General features: G+C 45.2%; 1 protein-coding gene across 1 annotated transcript in view; it reads left to right on the plus strand.

The window, feature by feature from the left end:
* The window catches only part of LOC124524907 (contactin-associated protein-like 3), a 193,182-nt gene that overhangs the window by 147,253 nt on the left and 30,011 nt on the right, over positions 1–15,918 (plus strand). Inside the window, 4 exon segments of the mRNA XM_047097349.1 lie at positions 2,259–2,456; positions 6,178–6,334; positions 11,264–11,353; positions 12,405–12,532. Of these exon segments, the coding sequence (XP_046953305.1) occupies positions 2,259–2,456; positions 6,178–6,334; positions 11,264–11,353; positions 12,405–12,532 (573 nt within the window).

Raw genomic sequence — 15,918 nt, forward strand, 5'->3', positions numbered from 1 at the left:
CTATGGAAATCGTACGTCGCGGAACATCAGGGAAACATAATGTGCCCTTGTTGGGGTCTTGGGAAAAAACATTTCTAGAAAGAGCAACCATTTAAATTTTTCTTTTTTCAAAAGGCAGCTCTGAGATTCTTTTCCTGCTTTCCCTTCTCTCCACTTGAAAAAGAGTTCCATTATTACCTTTTAACCATGCAAGACCACGAATCCATCATACTGACCGCTAGCCTGTGTGAGCTACTCAGGCACATCGTTTTTCTTTGTGTCGTAAACCATGAAAACAGATGACACACAGGCGTTATAATTGATGAACTCCCAAGCCTAACGCATGGCTTCTCCATGGCTCCTTTTACCCTGTGTCGTCTGATAGAAGAAACCCTGAGGGTGAATGTGAGTAGGTAATTACCAAAAATAACATCAGGTCCATCTAAGTCATTTTCCAGGAAAACGTTGAAATATAAAACGCCTGGCGAAAACATGATTAGAGGGGGGAAGAAAAAAACCTGTGGGATTCAAGTTGCTATAGGAACACTCATAGCCCCTTCAGCGAGCAGCGAGAGGGGATGATCTATTAAGCCTTTTTTTCTCCACCGAATATTCCACTGCATTAGTCACGCTGACTCACAGTCTGTTCCTGTTCCTGCTAGATTTGGCATATTTGGTGATGTTTTTCATAGGCTTGGAGCCAGAGTTCTTTCCCTGGCCCGCGGGGTTCTCTTCCTTGGATCTCTGGATGTATTTGATGCATTTGGGGTCTGTGAGCACCAGTATGGCTGTTAGATTTTTCCCAGGGCAGGTCAGGGGCAGGGAGCGGGGGCGGTGGGGACTCCTCTGAGTTCCTGGTAGCACTACTTTGAGTTTTTAACCTTGGGTGTGTATTAGCCATTAAACGTAATCAGAACGAACCTCACATGACTGTCTCCGGCCCCTATAATTTGGAAATATGGAGACCGAGCGCGTATGGACCAAACACATGTTACAGAGGAGGTTATGTGACTTGATGTTATAAATGTAGTTGAGTTAGGGCAACTCTGAAGCCAGCCTTTTGGCCACTCAACCAGGGCCCTTTTATACCGTGGGAGGAGGTATATTTTCGGGGAAGGTAAAAGAAGTCAAGATGTTTTTCTTCTGTTGCAAACATTGTGGAGCACGTGTGGCTTGTTTCTGAATCCCCTTTTAAAATACAAGTAATCAATATGACAGGAATGCGTCCGAGTTGGCCAGCAGACATTTGTGGAGTTGTGGTTACTGCCGCGGATAGTTACGTTAGATACTTCAAGGCGCTGCGTGACGGCGTGCTGGCCACGAACGAGTTGCTGACTCGCGATCGGTCCATTTTTGTCAGAAACACTTACTTTTTATTCTTTTGCATGATCACGTCAGCCGGTTATTCCTCAGATGTGTCTTCTACATATTTCCTTGATTTCCAGAGGAAAAGATGCTCAGTCAGATGAGGAATGTGCTTCTTAAATGTTTGCTTATTATTTTTTTTTATTTTTGAGAGGTGGGGGAGGGGCAGAGAGAAAGGGAGAGAGAGGATCCAAAGTGGGTTCTGCGCGGACAGCACAGAGCCCGACCCGATGCGGGGCTGGAACCCACGAACCGTGAGATCATGACCTGAGCCGAAGTCACGTGCTTCACCGACTGAGCCGCCCAAACGCCCCTAGGAATATGCTTATTAAAAAGTAAATGTAGGGCACCTGGGTGGCGCAGTCGGTTAAGCATCTGACTTCAGCTCAGGTCAGTATCTCACGGTTCGTGGGTTCGAGCCCCGCGTCGGGCTCTGTGCTGACAGCTCAGAGGCTGGAGCCTGCTTCGGATTCTGTATCTCCCTCTCTCGCTGTGCCCCTCTCCCACTCACACTCTATCTGTTTCTTTCTCAAAAATAGATAAACATTCAAAAAATAAAAATAAATGTATACACAGTAAACATTTGGCTTTCTTTTTACGGTAATGGAAAGAAATAAATTCAGGGAGAAAGAGTAGTGTTTACAATTGTGAGCGTTATAACACAGAACTTTAAAAATTGGCCCCAGACAATGTTGACCACATTCATGGTGATACGAATCTCGGTAAAGAGAGTCTCTGTTATTCACATTTTCGCAGTGACACTCATGTTGATTCTAACATCGAAGAGATCGGATAGCTACACACATAAAAGCCTTAATTCAGATAAAAGATGCTTCGGACTTTCGTATTTATATTTAATTCTTCCAACCTAGTCACAGTCTCTTTCTCCCTCCCACCCCGTTTCTGCCCACAAGACACCACCGGGACCTCAGTGCAGCACAATGGCTCACATCTGGCCAGGGTCAAAAGCTCGGATGGAGAAAGCCCCCACCCTGTGGCTTTCAAGTACACAGCCAGCATGGACCAGCTCCAAGCCATAATCGACCGTGCGGACCATTGCCAACAGGAGCTGGCCTTCCACTGCAAGAAGTCAAGGCTTTCGGCTCGCCACGGTGAGTAATCAGCGTGCTCAGCCATCGTGGGCTGCAGTGCCCACAGGTGGCCGTGGCTTGCCACGGATGCGTGAGAATCTGTGGCCATAATGCTCACGTCACAATCTGGAAGTCACAGAGATGCTTTTCCTCGGAGCAAAGAGCAAGGTCAATAGATATCGCTGCCTGCTCGAAGCTGTGAATGACCTGACGTGCCTTCCCGGACCCCACTAGACAACTGGACAGTGGAAGCCTCCTTACGAGGTTGTCTTAGAAAGGATTGCGGACGACATGCGTGGCTTAGTTCTCTCTCCGGGGGTGGTTATTCCGTGAGATTCTTTTGCAGAGACTGAATGTAATTAGCGTCTGGGGTACTTATTAATTAGGGAACAACATTAGTCTCATGCACCCCTTTCACACACCATGCCTGCTCATGGTTCGTTTTTCATGCCCATTCTGCTCTTGAAAATTCTGCTTTTGGTGTTGTATTTTCTTCCTCTGAAATAGCTCATTCTTTCAGAATGTGCAGCCCCCACCCTGCTCGAAGGAGACTCCTGGGTTTGTGGGAGGCTGATCAGACGTCTAGGGAGAGGAGTGAGCAGAGGGCGGTAGTCAGGGTCCCCCGGGTTCACGTTCCGAGCCCGTCACTCAGCAGCCAGGGGAGCTGGGACCTTGCTTCGTCCCCCAGAGCCTTCAGCTCTCAGACACTCACCTCGCCAGGCCTTACTTGCACAACGTAGAAATTGCACCAAGTCAAATGCTACTTATCCGCATCTCTCCAATTTATTGAATTTATAGTTCGTGCTGGAGGGCTCAGCGCGTACTGTGAGCTGATTGCTGCTAAATAGACGACTGAGCTAAAATGGAATGTTCCCCGAAGAAGGAGGAAGCGGGCCCCGGGAGAGTGAGGCCTGCTGTGGAACAAGGCGGGTTGGGCTGTCTCACCAGGGAAACGAGGGGAAGGCAGGGCAGAGTGTGCGAGCCCCTAACACAGTCCAAAAACAAACCCACTGGGTGAGTCTGGGAGCAAACTCCCGCACGTGGTCTGTCCCAGAACCTGGACACCACTGCCTCAGTAGAGAATTCCCACTTGGAAGGCCCGTGTCCGCGTCCGCGTCAGCGCCTGTCGATTTGCAAGCGATCACTCCTCGATTGTCATCCTTTCCATATCAATACAGAAAGCAGCAGCAACAGCAGCAGCAAAAACAAGTATTTAATTGGGGTTGGGGTAAAGGTGGAAAGAGAAAACGCTTTCCAACTCGTTGAACACTCGCTAAAGGGACAAAGTGAGGGATTTTTATCTGTACACAAACAGCTGCTTTTCTTTCTTTCTTTCTTTTTTTAACCTTTTTTATTTTTGCGAGAGAGAGAGCACAAGCAGGGGAGGGGCAGAGAGAGAGGGAGACGCAGAATCCGACGCAGGTTCCAGGCTCCGAGCGGTCAGCACAGAGCCCGACGCGGGGCTCGAACTCACCGACCTCGAGATCATGACCTGAGCTGAAGTCGGACGCTCAACCCACTGAGCCACCCAGGCGCCCTGCAGCTGCATTTCTGATATTCTGCCACTGGCCAATTCATAGCACAAAGTCAATGTAGACAAATTCGGTACAGACCTGTGTCATTCCAGAGTCTCTTAATTACAGTACACATGAGGTTGGCCTAAAATAGTGTAGCCTAACACACCCAACACTTGTTGCACGCTGATTTGCTGTGCGTTATTGATAGGCACGAACAGACGTGGGGGGCATGATGCTACCCTGTGCGAAAGGAGTGGCCACAACCAGCCTTCCCCTGGAGCCTTCGCTAGAATGTCGCCATGGCAAAATTCGCTCAAGGCGGCCGCACTGTGGGGACCACGTAGCTCAAGAACGTCATAAAACGCGTTGGGGAATGAGAGTCGACATCCACTTTCCCCCAAGAATTTCCCTCTGTTCAAATTCTCAGACGTTGCCAGGAGCCTGAGGTCTTGTTAATTGTGAGAGGAGATGAAGCAGGGCTGGGCCTCGCTGCAGCAACCCCTGTGTCCTGCGGTTTCCAGGAGGGCTAGTGGGGAGCAGATGGGCCTTGACTCTTGTTAGGGTCCCGCAGCGTCTTCCTTTAGCAGCTGTTAGGTCTCTACGCTATAGATGGCTTCAGGGGATGTGATTATGGGTGGCTAAAGAGGGAGCTTGGGGGGTGGTAAGTGTTGATTTCAGGTAACTTCGGTCTCCGTACTGTGGACACTAAGGTCCCTGAGGATTGTAGTTATGGCTGGCGTGAAGGACAGCCAACCAGGGACCGATGATGGGGGCCGGGAAGCCATGTTCCTTTCCATTTCGGCTTTAGTTCTTCTTCGTGTTGTTCTTACTGATTCCTCATGCAAATTCTCCAGATTTCTCAAAGAAATCTTGAATGGAGCCAAATGCATCCCGTACCACTAGCAACCCCCGATGCTTCTTACTTTATAGAGAAAATGAAAAATTCCGATGTAAACAAACAATTGTGCATTTAGGTGCAATGATTCTTTTTGCTCCTCGATCTAGGAAAGAGTGAGTGTTGAATAATCATGTTTTCCAAGTGGTGTTTTGAAAAATATCTGTTCTGTTGAAAAGCTCTTCTACCCCCTACAGATAAGTTTTCAACACACTGGGGGCCGGGGGGAAGACCGCGGATATTGATTTCTTGGTACACATCTCCCCCAGTGGGCCTGCGGTGGGTGGTAATGAATGTGGCCGGTGTGTTTGCAAGCTGGGAGGTTGCGGGCAGACGGGAAGTCCCATGGGACAGGGAGCCATGATGAGCAGGGGTGGTTGTAAGTTAGGGAGAAGCTGGGATGTCTTCCAGATGCCCGGTGGGGGGCGGGGGGTGCTGGATGGGGACGGCCTGAGGGTTTGACAGAGCACGCTAAAATGGACCAGCATCTCTGCAGGCCCGCTGAGGGATGTCGCTTCCATTGGCCCTCCTGCTCTATGCTCTGTTTATTAGGTACTGTTTTCCTCCATGCTCCTGAAGGCCCACCTTCCTGACCACCCTCAACCTCCAGGTGGCCTACAGTCCCACCCTGGGGCCTCAGCAGCGGGTTAATTGCGGGTTGTACTAGGAAGGAAGTTGTGCTACAGAATTGAGCTGTGGTAACCGCAGTTGTCCTGAGCCTGGGACGCACCCCAGGCATGGAGAAGGCTCGTCAGGACCTTGTCTGTAGTTTCCAACTACAAAGCCAACCCATTCAGTATAAGAAGAAACACAGGTCTCCACGAGGCTTCTAAGACCTGACAGGAAGGACCAGTGTTTTCCGCTAATAAATAAAGTGAAAGACATCCCTGTTTTGCATGATATTATGTTATTTCAATGGCGTCTTAGGCTCTCGAACAGATTTTAGGCTCAGTGTGTAAATCACTCTGGTTTTCTTTAGTTTTTTTTTTTTTTTTCCTAATGAGAATTCTTTTGTGAATGTTATTTTCAAATAAATTAGGTCATTGGAGTCCTCAAGAGAAATACGTAAATATCACGCCTGGATTGAGTTAGGGGCCGCTTGCTCATTTTCTAATAAAAGTAAAACATATGGTGAGAATGTAAGTCTTGATATGGAGATATTCTTTAAACAGTTGGAAATCCTCTTAAAAATTATCCTGTGGCGGAGTTAACGTCTGCTCACATCTAAAAGAGTCGCTGTGTTTGAAACAGAGGGGAGCAAAGGACTGTGCTGGGGAGGCAGGCAGTGGGGGGCAAAGTAGGTGTCACTTTTCTCATACTTGTCTTTCAGGTGGAACCCCAGTGAGCCGGTGGGTTGGAAGAACCAATGAAACACACACTTACTGGGGAGGTTCCCTTCCTGATGCTCAAAAATGTGCTTGTGGATTACAGGGGAACTGCCTTGATTCTCAATATTACTGCAACTGTGATGCTGACCGGAATGAATGGTGATTTCCACATAATTTCCCTGTGCAAACTGTAATTTTTTTGTTGCTTAAACGATGTGACTTGGGCAGACATTGGACAAGACAGTTCTATAAAGAGAAAAGATTAAAGGATTCCCTAGCAAGCTCAAAGTAGAAGCCTTGATGCGTGCAGTGTAATTAATCTGAAGCCTAAAGTGTTAGGGAGCTGTTTCTGTTTACCTGTGAATAACTAATCATGTCCATTTTATTTTTTGTTTCTAATAAGACGGAATAGGAATGCCAGGTTAACGTCTCCCATTCGCCGAAAGTAAAGTACGCAGACTTCCGAAAGTTAAGTTTAACCCAGTTAATAAGATGATTGCCCCACGGTTGACCCAGGGTTGTTTGCTGAACTCCCTCGCTGCTGGCCGTGCTTTTAAATGGCCACGTTGGGGAAACCAAACACGGTCTGGCTTGCACGAAAGGGGAGGTGTGGAACACAAGCCTCTCCGTACCGCTGGAGGTCTCAGGAGGCTTCCAGACCCCAAAAAAGAAGGCGGAAGACGACAGCTCTTCCTGCTAGCACCCTAGGTAGCAAGAAATAACTCCCTGAAAACTCACGTCTACAGACTTTCCCTCACGCAGATTTGGAGTCCAACGTCACACGATCCTTGAATTAAGTTAGCGGGGCCGCAGGTTGGCAACGGCGGTGGCTCATCGTAGAATTACTTGACATTCTTACTGGAGGGCATTCCCGCGGGTAAAGGATTCCCACAGATAGAATGCCACCAAACTGGAGCTCGCAGTTCAGTGCTACAGAGCCCCAGGGGACAGAAGTGGGAGGCAGAAGACACCACAGAGTAAATAGATGCCTAAAAATCCCAGATCACGGATACGTTAAGAACGTAAGATAAAATCAGTATGGGGAACCGTTTGAAGAGTAAGCAGTGGAACTGAGACACGAGAAAGCAATGAGAAAATACTGTTGACGGAGGTGATTGTGATTTACGGAAGAACCAAATGAATGTTTACAAATGAAAATATTATCGTTGAAATTCAAGACTTGTTGGATCAGGTAGTGGACACAGGTGGATCAGAAAACTGGGGAAGTGGAAAACGTGTGGATTGTAGTGTGGAGAGACACATGATGGCAGGAAGAAAGGCAGCGACATGGAGGGGTGGTGTGGAGAAGGTCGAACAGGCATCTGAGTCAAGTTTCAAAAGAGAAGATTGGAGATCATTAAGGGCGATAATCAAATAGCCAAGAAATGCCCAGATGGGAGAAACTACTGGAAACCCAAGCAGGATAAGTAAAAGCCAGTCCATCGCCAGACACGTCACGGCGAAACCAAAGAAAATTAAAGAGAACGTTAAAGGGAGCAGAGGTGAAAGGAAGTCGGAGCCAGCAGGCCCCTCCCACCCCTCCATGGAACCCAGCGCCACCCACGGGTGCTGGCTCTCCCCTCGCCCTGCACTAGGAAGATGTCCCATTCCCAGCGTGTCCCCAGCTGAGATACAGTGAACGCCCGGACAGACAGACAGACAGACAGACGCCGAAGGAGCATGCACCACCAGCAGACTCCACAAGAGGAAGTTTGAAGAATGATTTTCAGAATGAGAGTAGGTGATCTTGTAGGAGAGTCTCAGGCGCTAGAAGAAATATTGAGTAAAGAAAGGTGTAAACTGAGAGGTTAAGAAAACAGGAGATGCATACTGGACACGAGTCACGTATCACAGTATATACGGAATTGAAACGGGAAGAGGCATTCCAATCCCATTACAAAATGATTGTGATTGACAAAGGAATTAAATTTAGAAATGAAAATGTTATTGGAACTTAAAACTTGTTTCATAGATGTTTGTCAGCATTATTACACTGTTCACAGCACATACGATTAAAATTTTAAGTGTGACCACTAAAGACTAGCCATGGAGAGGGCAATGTTCAAAAGGGACTTTTGTTTCATTTTAATTTTTTAATAGAGCTTATGTGTTTATTTTGAGAGAGACAGAGACAGCACGAGTGGGAGAGGGGCAGAGAGAGAGGAAGAGAGAGAATCCCCAGCACGCTCCACACTGTCAGCACAGAGCCTGATGTGGGGCTCCAGCCCACAAAGCTGTGAGAGCATGACCTGAGCCCAAAGCAGCAATCAGACGCTTGACCGTCTGAGCCCCCCAGGCGCCCCCAAAATGGGATTTTAAAAACCTAGTTAATTCAAGGGGCGCCTGGGTGGCGCAGTCGGTTAAGCGTCCGACTTCAGCCAGGTCACGATCTCGCGGTCCATGAGTTCGAGCCCCGCGTCGGGCTCTGGGCGGATGGCTCGGAGCCTGGAGCCTGTTTCCGATTCTGTGTCTCCCTCTCTCTCTGCCCCTCCCCCGTTCATGCTGTGTCTCTCTCTGTCCCAAAAATAAATAAAAACTTTAAAAAAAAAAAAAAAAAAAAAAAAAAAAAAACCTAGTTAATTCAAAAGAAGGAGGAAACAAAATCTAGAAAAAGAGGAAACAACAGGCAACAAGATGACAGCAACAAAAAAAAATGAATAATCATGCACAAGAAATGTGACCAAAATAGCCATTTAAATCCAGATAGATCATATTGAACGAAGAATAAGTATATTTCATTTGTACACCTAGAAACGTCGAAAGCAAAATGCTGAACACAAGTTTACCAAGCAAGTACGAACAGAAGTAAGTACAGTTTTGAAGTCTTAGTATGGGAGACGATTACTATCACTATATAATAATGCTTTTTAATTTCACCAAAAAACCCCGTAACAATCCTAAATTTGTTCCTGATAAAAACGAGTCAAAATACATATAGAAAATAATGTACCCAACTGAAAGAAGGAATATACAAATCGACCATTGTAGGAAGACATTTAAACATACATCTGTTAACAATTGGTAAATCACGTGGACAAAAATTATTAAGCATACAGAATATTTTTAAATGAAATCAACAGCTTGTTTTGGTAGCCAGCTGAAATTATAGAATGTATAATTTTCTCAGGCACACGTGGCACATTTTTGCAAGTTGATTGTTCTGATATTCTGTAAAGCAAAACCCCCCACACTTTGTAATAGTTGTTATCTTACGGACAATTTCTCTGATTATAGTGCAGTTAGGTTAGAAATGAATAGGAGAGGGATTAAAAATATATGAGGCATTTGAAAACCGCACATGATTAGAAACAAGGAAATGAAGATCACATTATTCATAGAAAATATGGTTGTCGACCAGGAAAACTCAAGAGCATATACAGAAATATTATGAAATTAATCAGAATTTATTTAGTAGGGCTACTTACTGAATCTTAGAATAACTGCATTCCTATGAAGAACGTGTTAAGTATAAGACAATATTATACAAACTACTCGCAAAATCAGCAAAAAGAGTGTAGTACTCTGGAATAAAGATGACACAAGTATGGAAAATTTTTAGGGAAAAGACATCATAAAACTTTATTATGAGACTCTAAGAAGACGAGGTATCACACAACGGCCATGAGTGAGAAAAATATGTAGTTCCTTGATTCCATGTAATGCCAGCGCCAAACATGTGCTTTGTGTTTGGGTCAGTGACAAGCTGGGAAAAAGTACGTGGAAAAGCCATGGTAAATAACAACGGAAGACGGAAACAAGGAGAGGAGACGGGCCTTGCTGGACGTGAAGTGTCACAGTGCCGCAGTAATTAAACCGCCCGGGTCTGTCAAAGGGTTTGTCAAATAGAATAGCAAAACCCAAGAGCGAGCCTGGGAGCTCTCAAAATATGCGACTCTGGGTGGTGATAATTAGGTTGTCTCCAGTCTCTCTTTTCCCCCGAACAATTAGGAAATGTGAAAGCCGACCCAATATTTGTTCCCTGTGGCTTTCCCAACAATTCCAAGTCGTGACAGCCCCGTTAGACTTCAAAAAGTCCCCTGCAGAACAGCCAGCAGTAAGAATGATCTCTGGAGCGCTTGGGACTGAAAACAAAAGAGAAGTGGCTTTGGAAGTTCTCTTACTGAATGCTTGGAACCTATCGAGAAATCATCATGCCTAGACATGCAATGCTTCCAACTTTTGAAAACAATAGAGAAGCAAGAAGAAAACTGAGATACAACTAAATTAGGCAATTTCGAATGAATCTGGTGACCATGGCAATGAATAACATCCCACGTGAAGCGTAGGCAATTGGGAATGACCTGTGCTGATAAATTTTAAAATCGGAGCTGTTTCAAATTTCCTCAGAATCAGGAAGTTACTTTACAAACAATGGAATGAAAAAAGAACTTAGTACAATATCTGCCTTCCTACACGCAGTTACCTTTTATGATTTTCCTTAAGTTTTTTTCAGGACTCTGTGCTTTGTCATTGCTAAAAACAGTTAAAAGTGTAGCTTTTTCACTGCATTATAAACGTAGCTTTTAAATGGTTCTTTAAAATTCAGGGATCCTCAATGAATAACTAATATACTTACGTTTTTACTCTAGAATGTTCTACCAAAATAGCAATGACAAGAATTAAAATGCCTATTTGTAACACTGATTGATATTTAACACGAGGAATTAATTCGGTGCATTATCCCCACACTTATAACAAGATATATTTTCAGATTGACTCCCCCCATAATCCTTGGAATCTTCTAGCTGGTGACCACCTGTTCCCAACAAAGCCAGGAGTTATGTGTTTGAGATGTGTGCTTTCACCCACAGAAACTGCAGGGCCTTAACCAGATAAAGCCATGCGGCTTTATTTACTCTGGTTTTTGGGAAACACTCTGATTGAAAAAAAAAATTGTTTCTTAACTTTCAGGATATCTAGTTCAAGTTTTTCATGTCTTACGATAGGCACTGCCAGTCACGTTGTTACATTTTTTAAGCAAAATAAAAATGTTAATCATTTTCAACTTTCTACCTTAAAAGAATTACTTTGATGCCTAATCAGAACTGGAATAATTAGCTATTAAGTTATGCAGATTCTTTTTTGCAGCAAAGCTATTGGGCTGAACCGTTTGAAATGGCTGATTGTTTCGACTTGCAAAATTGTCAGTTTCAAGTGCTTCCATTTGTACCTAGAAGAGTGAGTGGTGGCTTTGTAATTGTTTGACATGAAGACTTCCTAAAGGTTCTGCACAGATACAGGGCATCAGAATGACACATGAGACGAAGTATTAAATCAAAAGTACAATTGTATATTGAAATATACAGTAAAAATATGAACAGCTTACAATGTGCAGAAAAATCTTTCTTTGTCCAGAGAGGTGGTTGGTGGTCAGCCGGCTTATTACCCAGGACCTCTGGCCCTTATTCTAGTTTTTGTTGTATTGGAACCATAGCTACGAATGCTGTCTTAAATATTCACTTACATGATTTGGTTATATTACAATTATATTTTTGTTATAGTTATAATATCTGCTAGGTTTCTTGGGGACATTGTTCGTGGTTTTTATGTCCACGTCCCCAAAACACAGGGCCGGGCAAGTAGAAGCTGTTTAGTAAGTGTTGGTCGAATGGATGGATGGTGACAGCCATGGACAAAGCACTTCCCATGAATTCTCTCATTTATTAATTTTAAGTGCCCATTGTATCATCCTTTCGATTTGGTTTCGAATCGGTATTTTGTTTTGGGGTTGGTTTGTTTTTTAATTTGTTTTTAAATTTATGGCATCAATAAATAAGGAAATGCCTAGTAACTGCAGTAGGAATTTTGGAAAATATAGTTAAAAAAAAAAAATCTAAGAATTGAAAACCTAAATCTTGTCAGATTTTTTTTTTTTTTAATGAAGCCAGACAGATCTCGCATGTGTAAGTTCTGCATTTAAATCTTGCACGGCGGCTAAATTGGAAAGAGCAGTGAACTGCTTAATTGCAGTGAAAGTGTAATCTCACGCCAGCATGAGGCTCATGATTTTGGACCTGGCCACTTTTCTTCTCTGGGGTCACGTAGACAAACAAAGGTCTCGGGTCCTCAGACAACCTTATTAAAATACGTTACCGTGTAAGCGGTCAGATTTCCCCACTGTTACATAGTCACACATTTAGCTAAATACCTTCTTGAACTGCATTGAAAGACTGTTACTTTTCCGGGTATCATTGAGAATAATGTTAAGGTGGTCGTATTTGTTTTGTAGGACCAGCGACACAATAGTCCTTTCCCATAAGGAGCACCTGCCGGTCATTCAGGTTGTGATGAGAGACACAGGCCGACCACATTCAGAAGCCGCGTATGCGCTGGGGCCTCTGCTCTGCTGGGGGGACAGTAAGTAGCGGGAAGAGGAACTGTCTTGACCCCTGAAAACGCGTGTCAGGGTTTCAGGAGAAATGCAGCTGCCACGTTCATGAAAACACTACCTACCCTGATAATCCATATTTCATTAGAAATGTGTTAACTTAATAAACGAAGTGTGTGCTGTCGTCGTAACTGAGGAAGAAAAGTGAGAAAATGACATTACCTTTGGAGTAGTGACCTTTCTGCAGTATCGAAGTCATACTCTTGCTGCGAATGCTCATGGAATCATCTGAAATATTCTATCACCTGGTCAGCAAACATCTAACGTATACAGCTAAGTATAAGGCACTTGGCTGGGTGCTGAGATGCCTGAAATTGGTAAGATGATGAGAAATGGGGTGACGGGACCCATCAAGTGGACCTGTTCATTCATACCTGTTGACAATTCTGAAAACCTCAGTGGTTCTGACCACTTACCCCTCCAGTTACATCTGGATTTCTTTCATATCCTTCCTTCTCCCAAACTAACTGAAATAAAATACATCGGTTCTGCATTTAATTTACCTCTTTCTAACCCCTCAGACCTTCTCCTCCGTCACTCCCTAGAAACTGCTTTTTCCAGCTCACCAGTGAGACCTCGATGTTGCTAAATCCAAATTTTATTCTCCGGTGTTGTCTGAGTTGACCTTTATCGGCCACTTTGGTCTCCTTTCCTGGTTCGCCTCCTTACTGCCAACATACCACAACATTCTGGGTTCCCTCCATCTCCCTTCACTTCACCAGTGGCATCGTGTTTTGGGGTCCCCCGAGCTTCAGCCCCCCTTCTCTCTGCCCTCCAGCTGTTCCCAACAGGCCCATTGGGGACATTGGCATAACGCGTACCACACTGATGTCAGTGAGTCCCCCGTCTACGCCTCAAGCCCAGTCTCCCTGAACTCCCAACCCTGACATCCAGCTGGCTGTTCAGTACCTTGGCTTGTATTTCCCTAGGCATTGCGAAATCAGTTTGTTGAAAATGAGGGGAAAAAGTGTTTCCACAGCAACCTTCTCCACCTCGGTACACAGCAACTCCAGTCCCCCTTTGCTTAGACTGAAAACATGGCGGTCACTCACAACGTCTTTCTTTTCCCAACACACATCTAATTCACCCACAAGTCGTGTCGTTTCCAACTTCAAAATGGATCCGAATCCACCTTCGTGACCACCAGCACCTGGGTTGTTGCTGCGGCTTCGCCGGCCTGCCTGCTGCTGCCTTTTCCCCACCGAGCTGATCCTCCACCTGACGGCCAGGCGCCCAGGCCAGGCCATGCCGGTCCTCTGCCCCGAACTCTGCAGTGGCACTCACGTCAGAGGAGAGGCCGAAGCCCAACGTCCACCGAGGCTGCGGTGGCCACGTGGCCTTCTGAGCCCGTGGAGCCGCACAGCTCATCCCGTAGGAGATGTTGCCTTGTGAAGAAATCCTGACACTTCTCAACCTCGCTGTTGAGAAAAAGTAAGCGTTTCCTATCTCGGGCAACGTCAGTTTTGAGACGTGGAAAGTCAAAATGTGAAGAACGTAGTCACGTGCCTTGACTGGATGGTAGTAGGAAGAGATTTTTTTCCACTTGTGATCTTAAAAGGCAGACCACGGTTCTGTTTCTGGATAAGATGAAGTTAGCACGCCCCGGCTCCCCTCTCCCCCTGGGTCCCCCTCTAAAACCTGGACAGCATGCCTTGAAGCAGCTGTCTCGGGACGCTGGGAAGCAAATAGCAGCAAGAAAGAGAAACCAGAATGCACCGTTTACGTTTCCCCCCAGCATCGCTCGGCCTTGGTCCCAGATGCAGACTTGGATCACAGACACACAGGGTTCCAAGAGAAGCCCTCTAGCCCCGACCGGAGGAGAGAACAGAGGAGTCCCCACTCTCAGGGAATGCAGGGATCCCAGTTCCCTCTTCTCCTGGTGTTTTCTGAGGCCCCAGTCCCCAGGCAGAGCCATGGAAATAGCAACAGAAGTTGCCCCGGGAGCTCGCAAGAGCCAGAACTTCAGAAAGGACCTTTTGCTCTGAATAGGGCAGCTTTGGTTCAGAGACCGTAGGCGGACTTCCGTTATTTTTGTTTTCTTTCTCTTCTCACCCGTCGCGTGGCGATGGACGTGGTCGAGTTGCAGAGGTGCATAGAGCACACAAGAGAGCAGCCTAAAAACGACCCTTTTTCTGGTCCCGTGACTGAGAAGGGAGACCAGGGGACCAGAAAGTACCTGGAAGGGCCCAGAGAGGGAACTGTTCAGGAAGGCGTGCCATACCTCGTTTACGAAGTCCTGGGCTCACCTCAGAGCTACTGGATCTGATCCGAGTGGATCTGACCCGAATCGTAGACCATAGAAGTTGAGAACTGAGCGGAGCGGCTACCACCCAAGACCCAGACCGGCCACTGGGTGGCGCATGAGGGAGGCAGATCTGAATAGTACTGCAAAACCTTTGCAAACTGGACTGCCATTAGAGACAGCCCACAGAAGGCCCGTTGGAATGTGTGGCCAGATCCTAACCAGGCCGACTACCTGCAAAATAACTAAATGAATAAAAAATAAATAAAAAAATATAAAAAAAATAAGATATATACAGATAGATATAGATGCGCATATATATATCGGTATCTATATACAGATATCTGTATATCTGTATATAGATATCAATATCTATATCTATATTCAACATGCTCCACAAACTTTAAACACAGCCTGGAGTTTGTTAATGTACTATTTAAAATATCTAGGAAATAATCCAAAATTACTTAGTACAAAGAACCAGGAAAATCTGAGCTGGTTTAGGAAAATACAATCAACAGATACTAATGCAAATACGATACAGAGGTGAGAATTATCTGATAGAGTTTGAAACCGCTATTACGTAAGAGCCCTAATAAGTAATCATAAACACTTTCTTAACAAATGGAAAAAGAGCACTTCATCAGAGAAATAGGCTCTATAAAGAGCTAAATGAAAACTTTTGAACTGAAAAATACAGAAACTGAAATAAAAGATGCCCTGGAAGGGCCAAATAGCAGATCTGAGATGAAACAGTCAGTGACCTTAAAGATGAATAGAAATGATTCAATCTGAACAAAAGAAAGGAAAAAAACAAATCTAGAAACGAACAGGGCCTCAGGGAACCATGAGTTACCAAGAAAAGATCTAACATTCATGTAATTGAATACTCAGAAGCAGACAGAAGAGTGTGGTACCGGAAAAAATATCTTAAAAAAATAATGGCTGAAAATTTTCCAAGTTTGGCAAAAGACAGACTTGAGAAGTTGAATGAACTTCAAACAGGATAAACTCAAAGAAATTCACATCCAGACACATCGTAATCGTACTGCTGCGAATAAAGGCAGTGAGAAATTTTTTGAAATCAGCCAGAGAGAGTAATGTGTCATCTAT

This window comes from Lynx rufus, unplaced genomic scaffold, assembly GCF_022079265.1.
Source record: "Lynx rufus isolate CCGP_SWC_20201006 ecotype Redwood Valley unplaced genomic scaffold, mLynRuf1.p SCAF_10, whole genome shotgun sequence".
Lineage (NCBI taxonomy): Eukaryota > Metazoa > Chordata > Mammalia > Carnivora > Felidae > Lynx > Lynx rufus.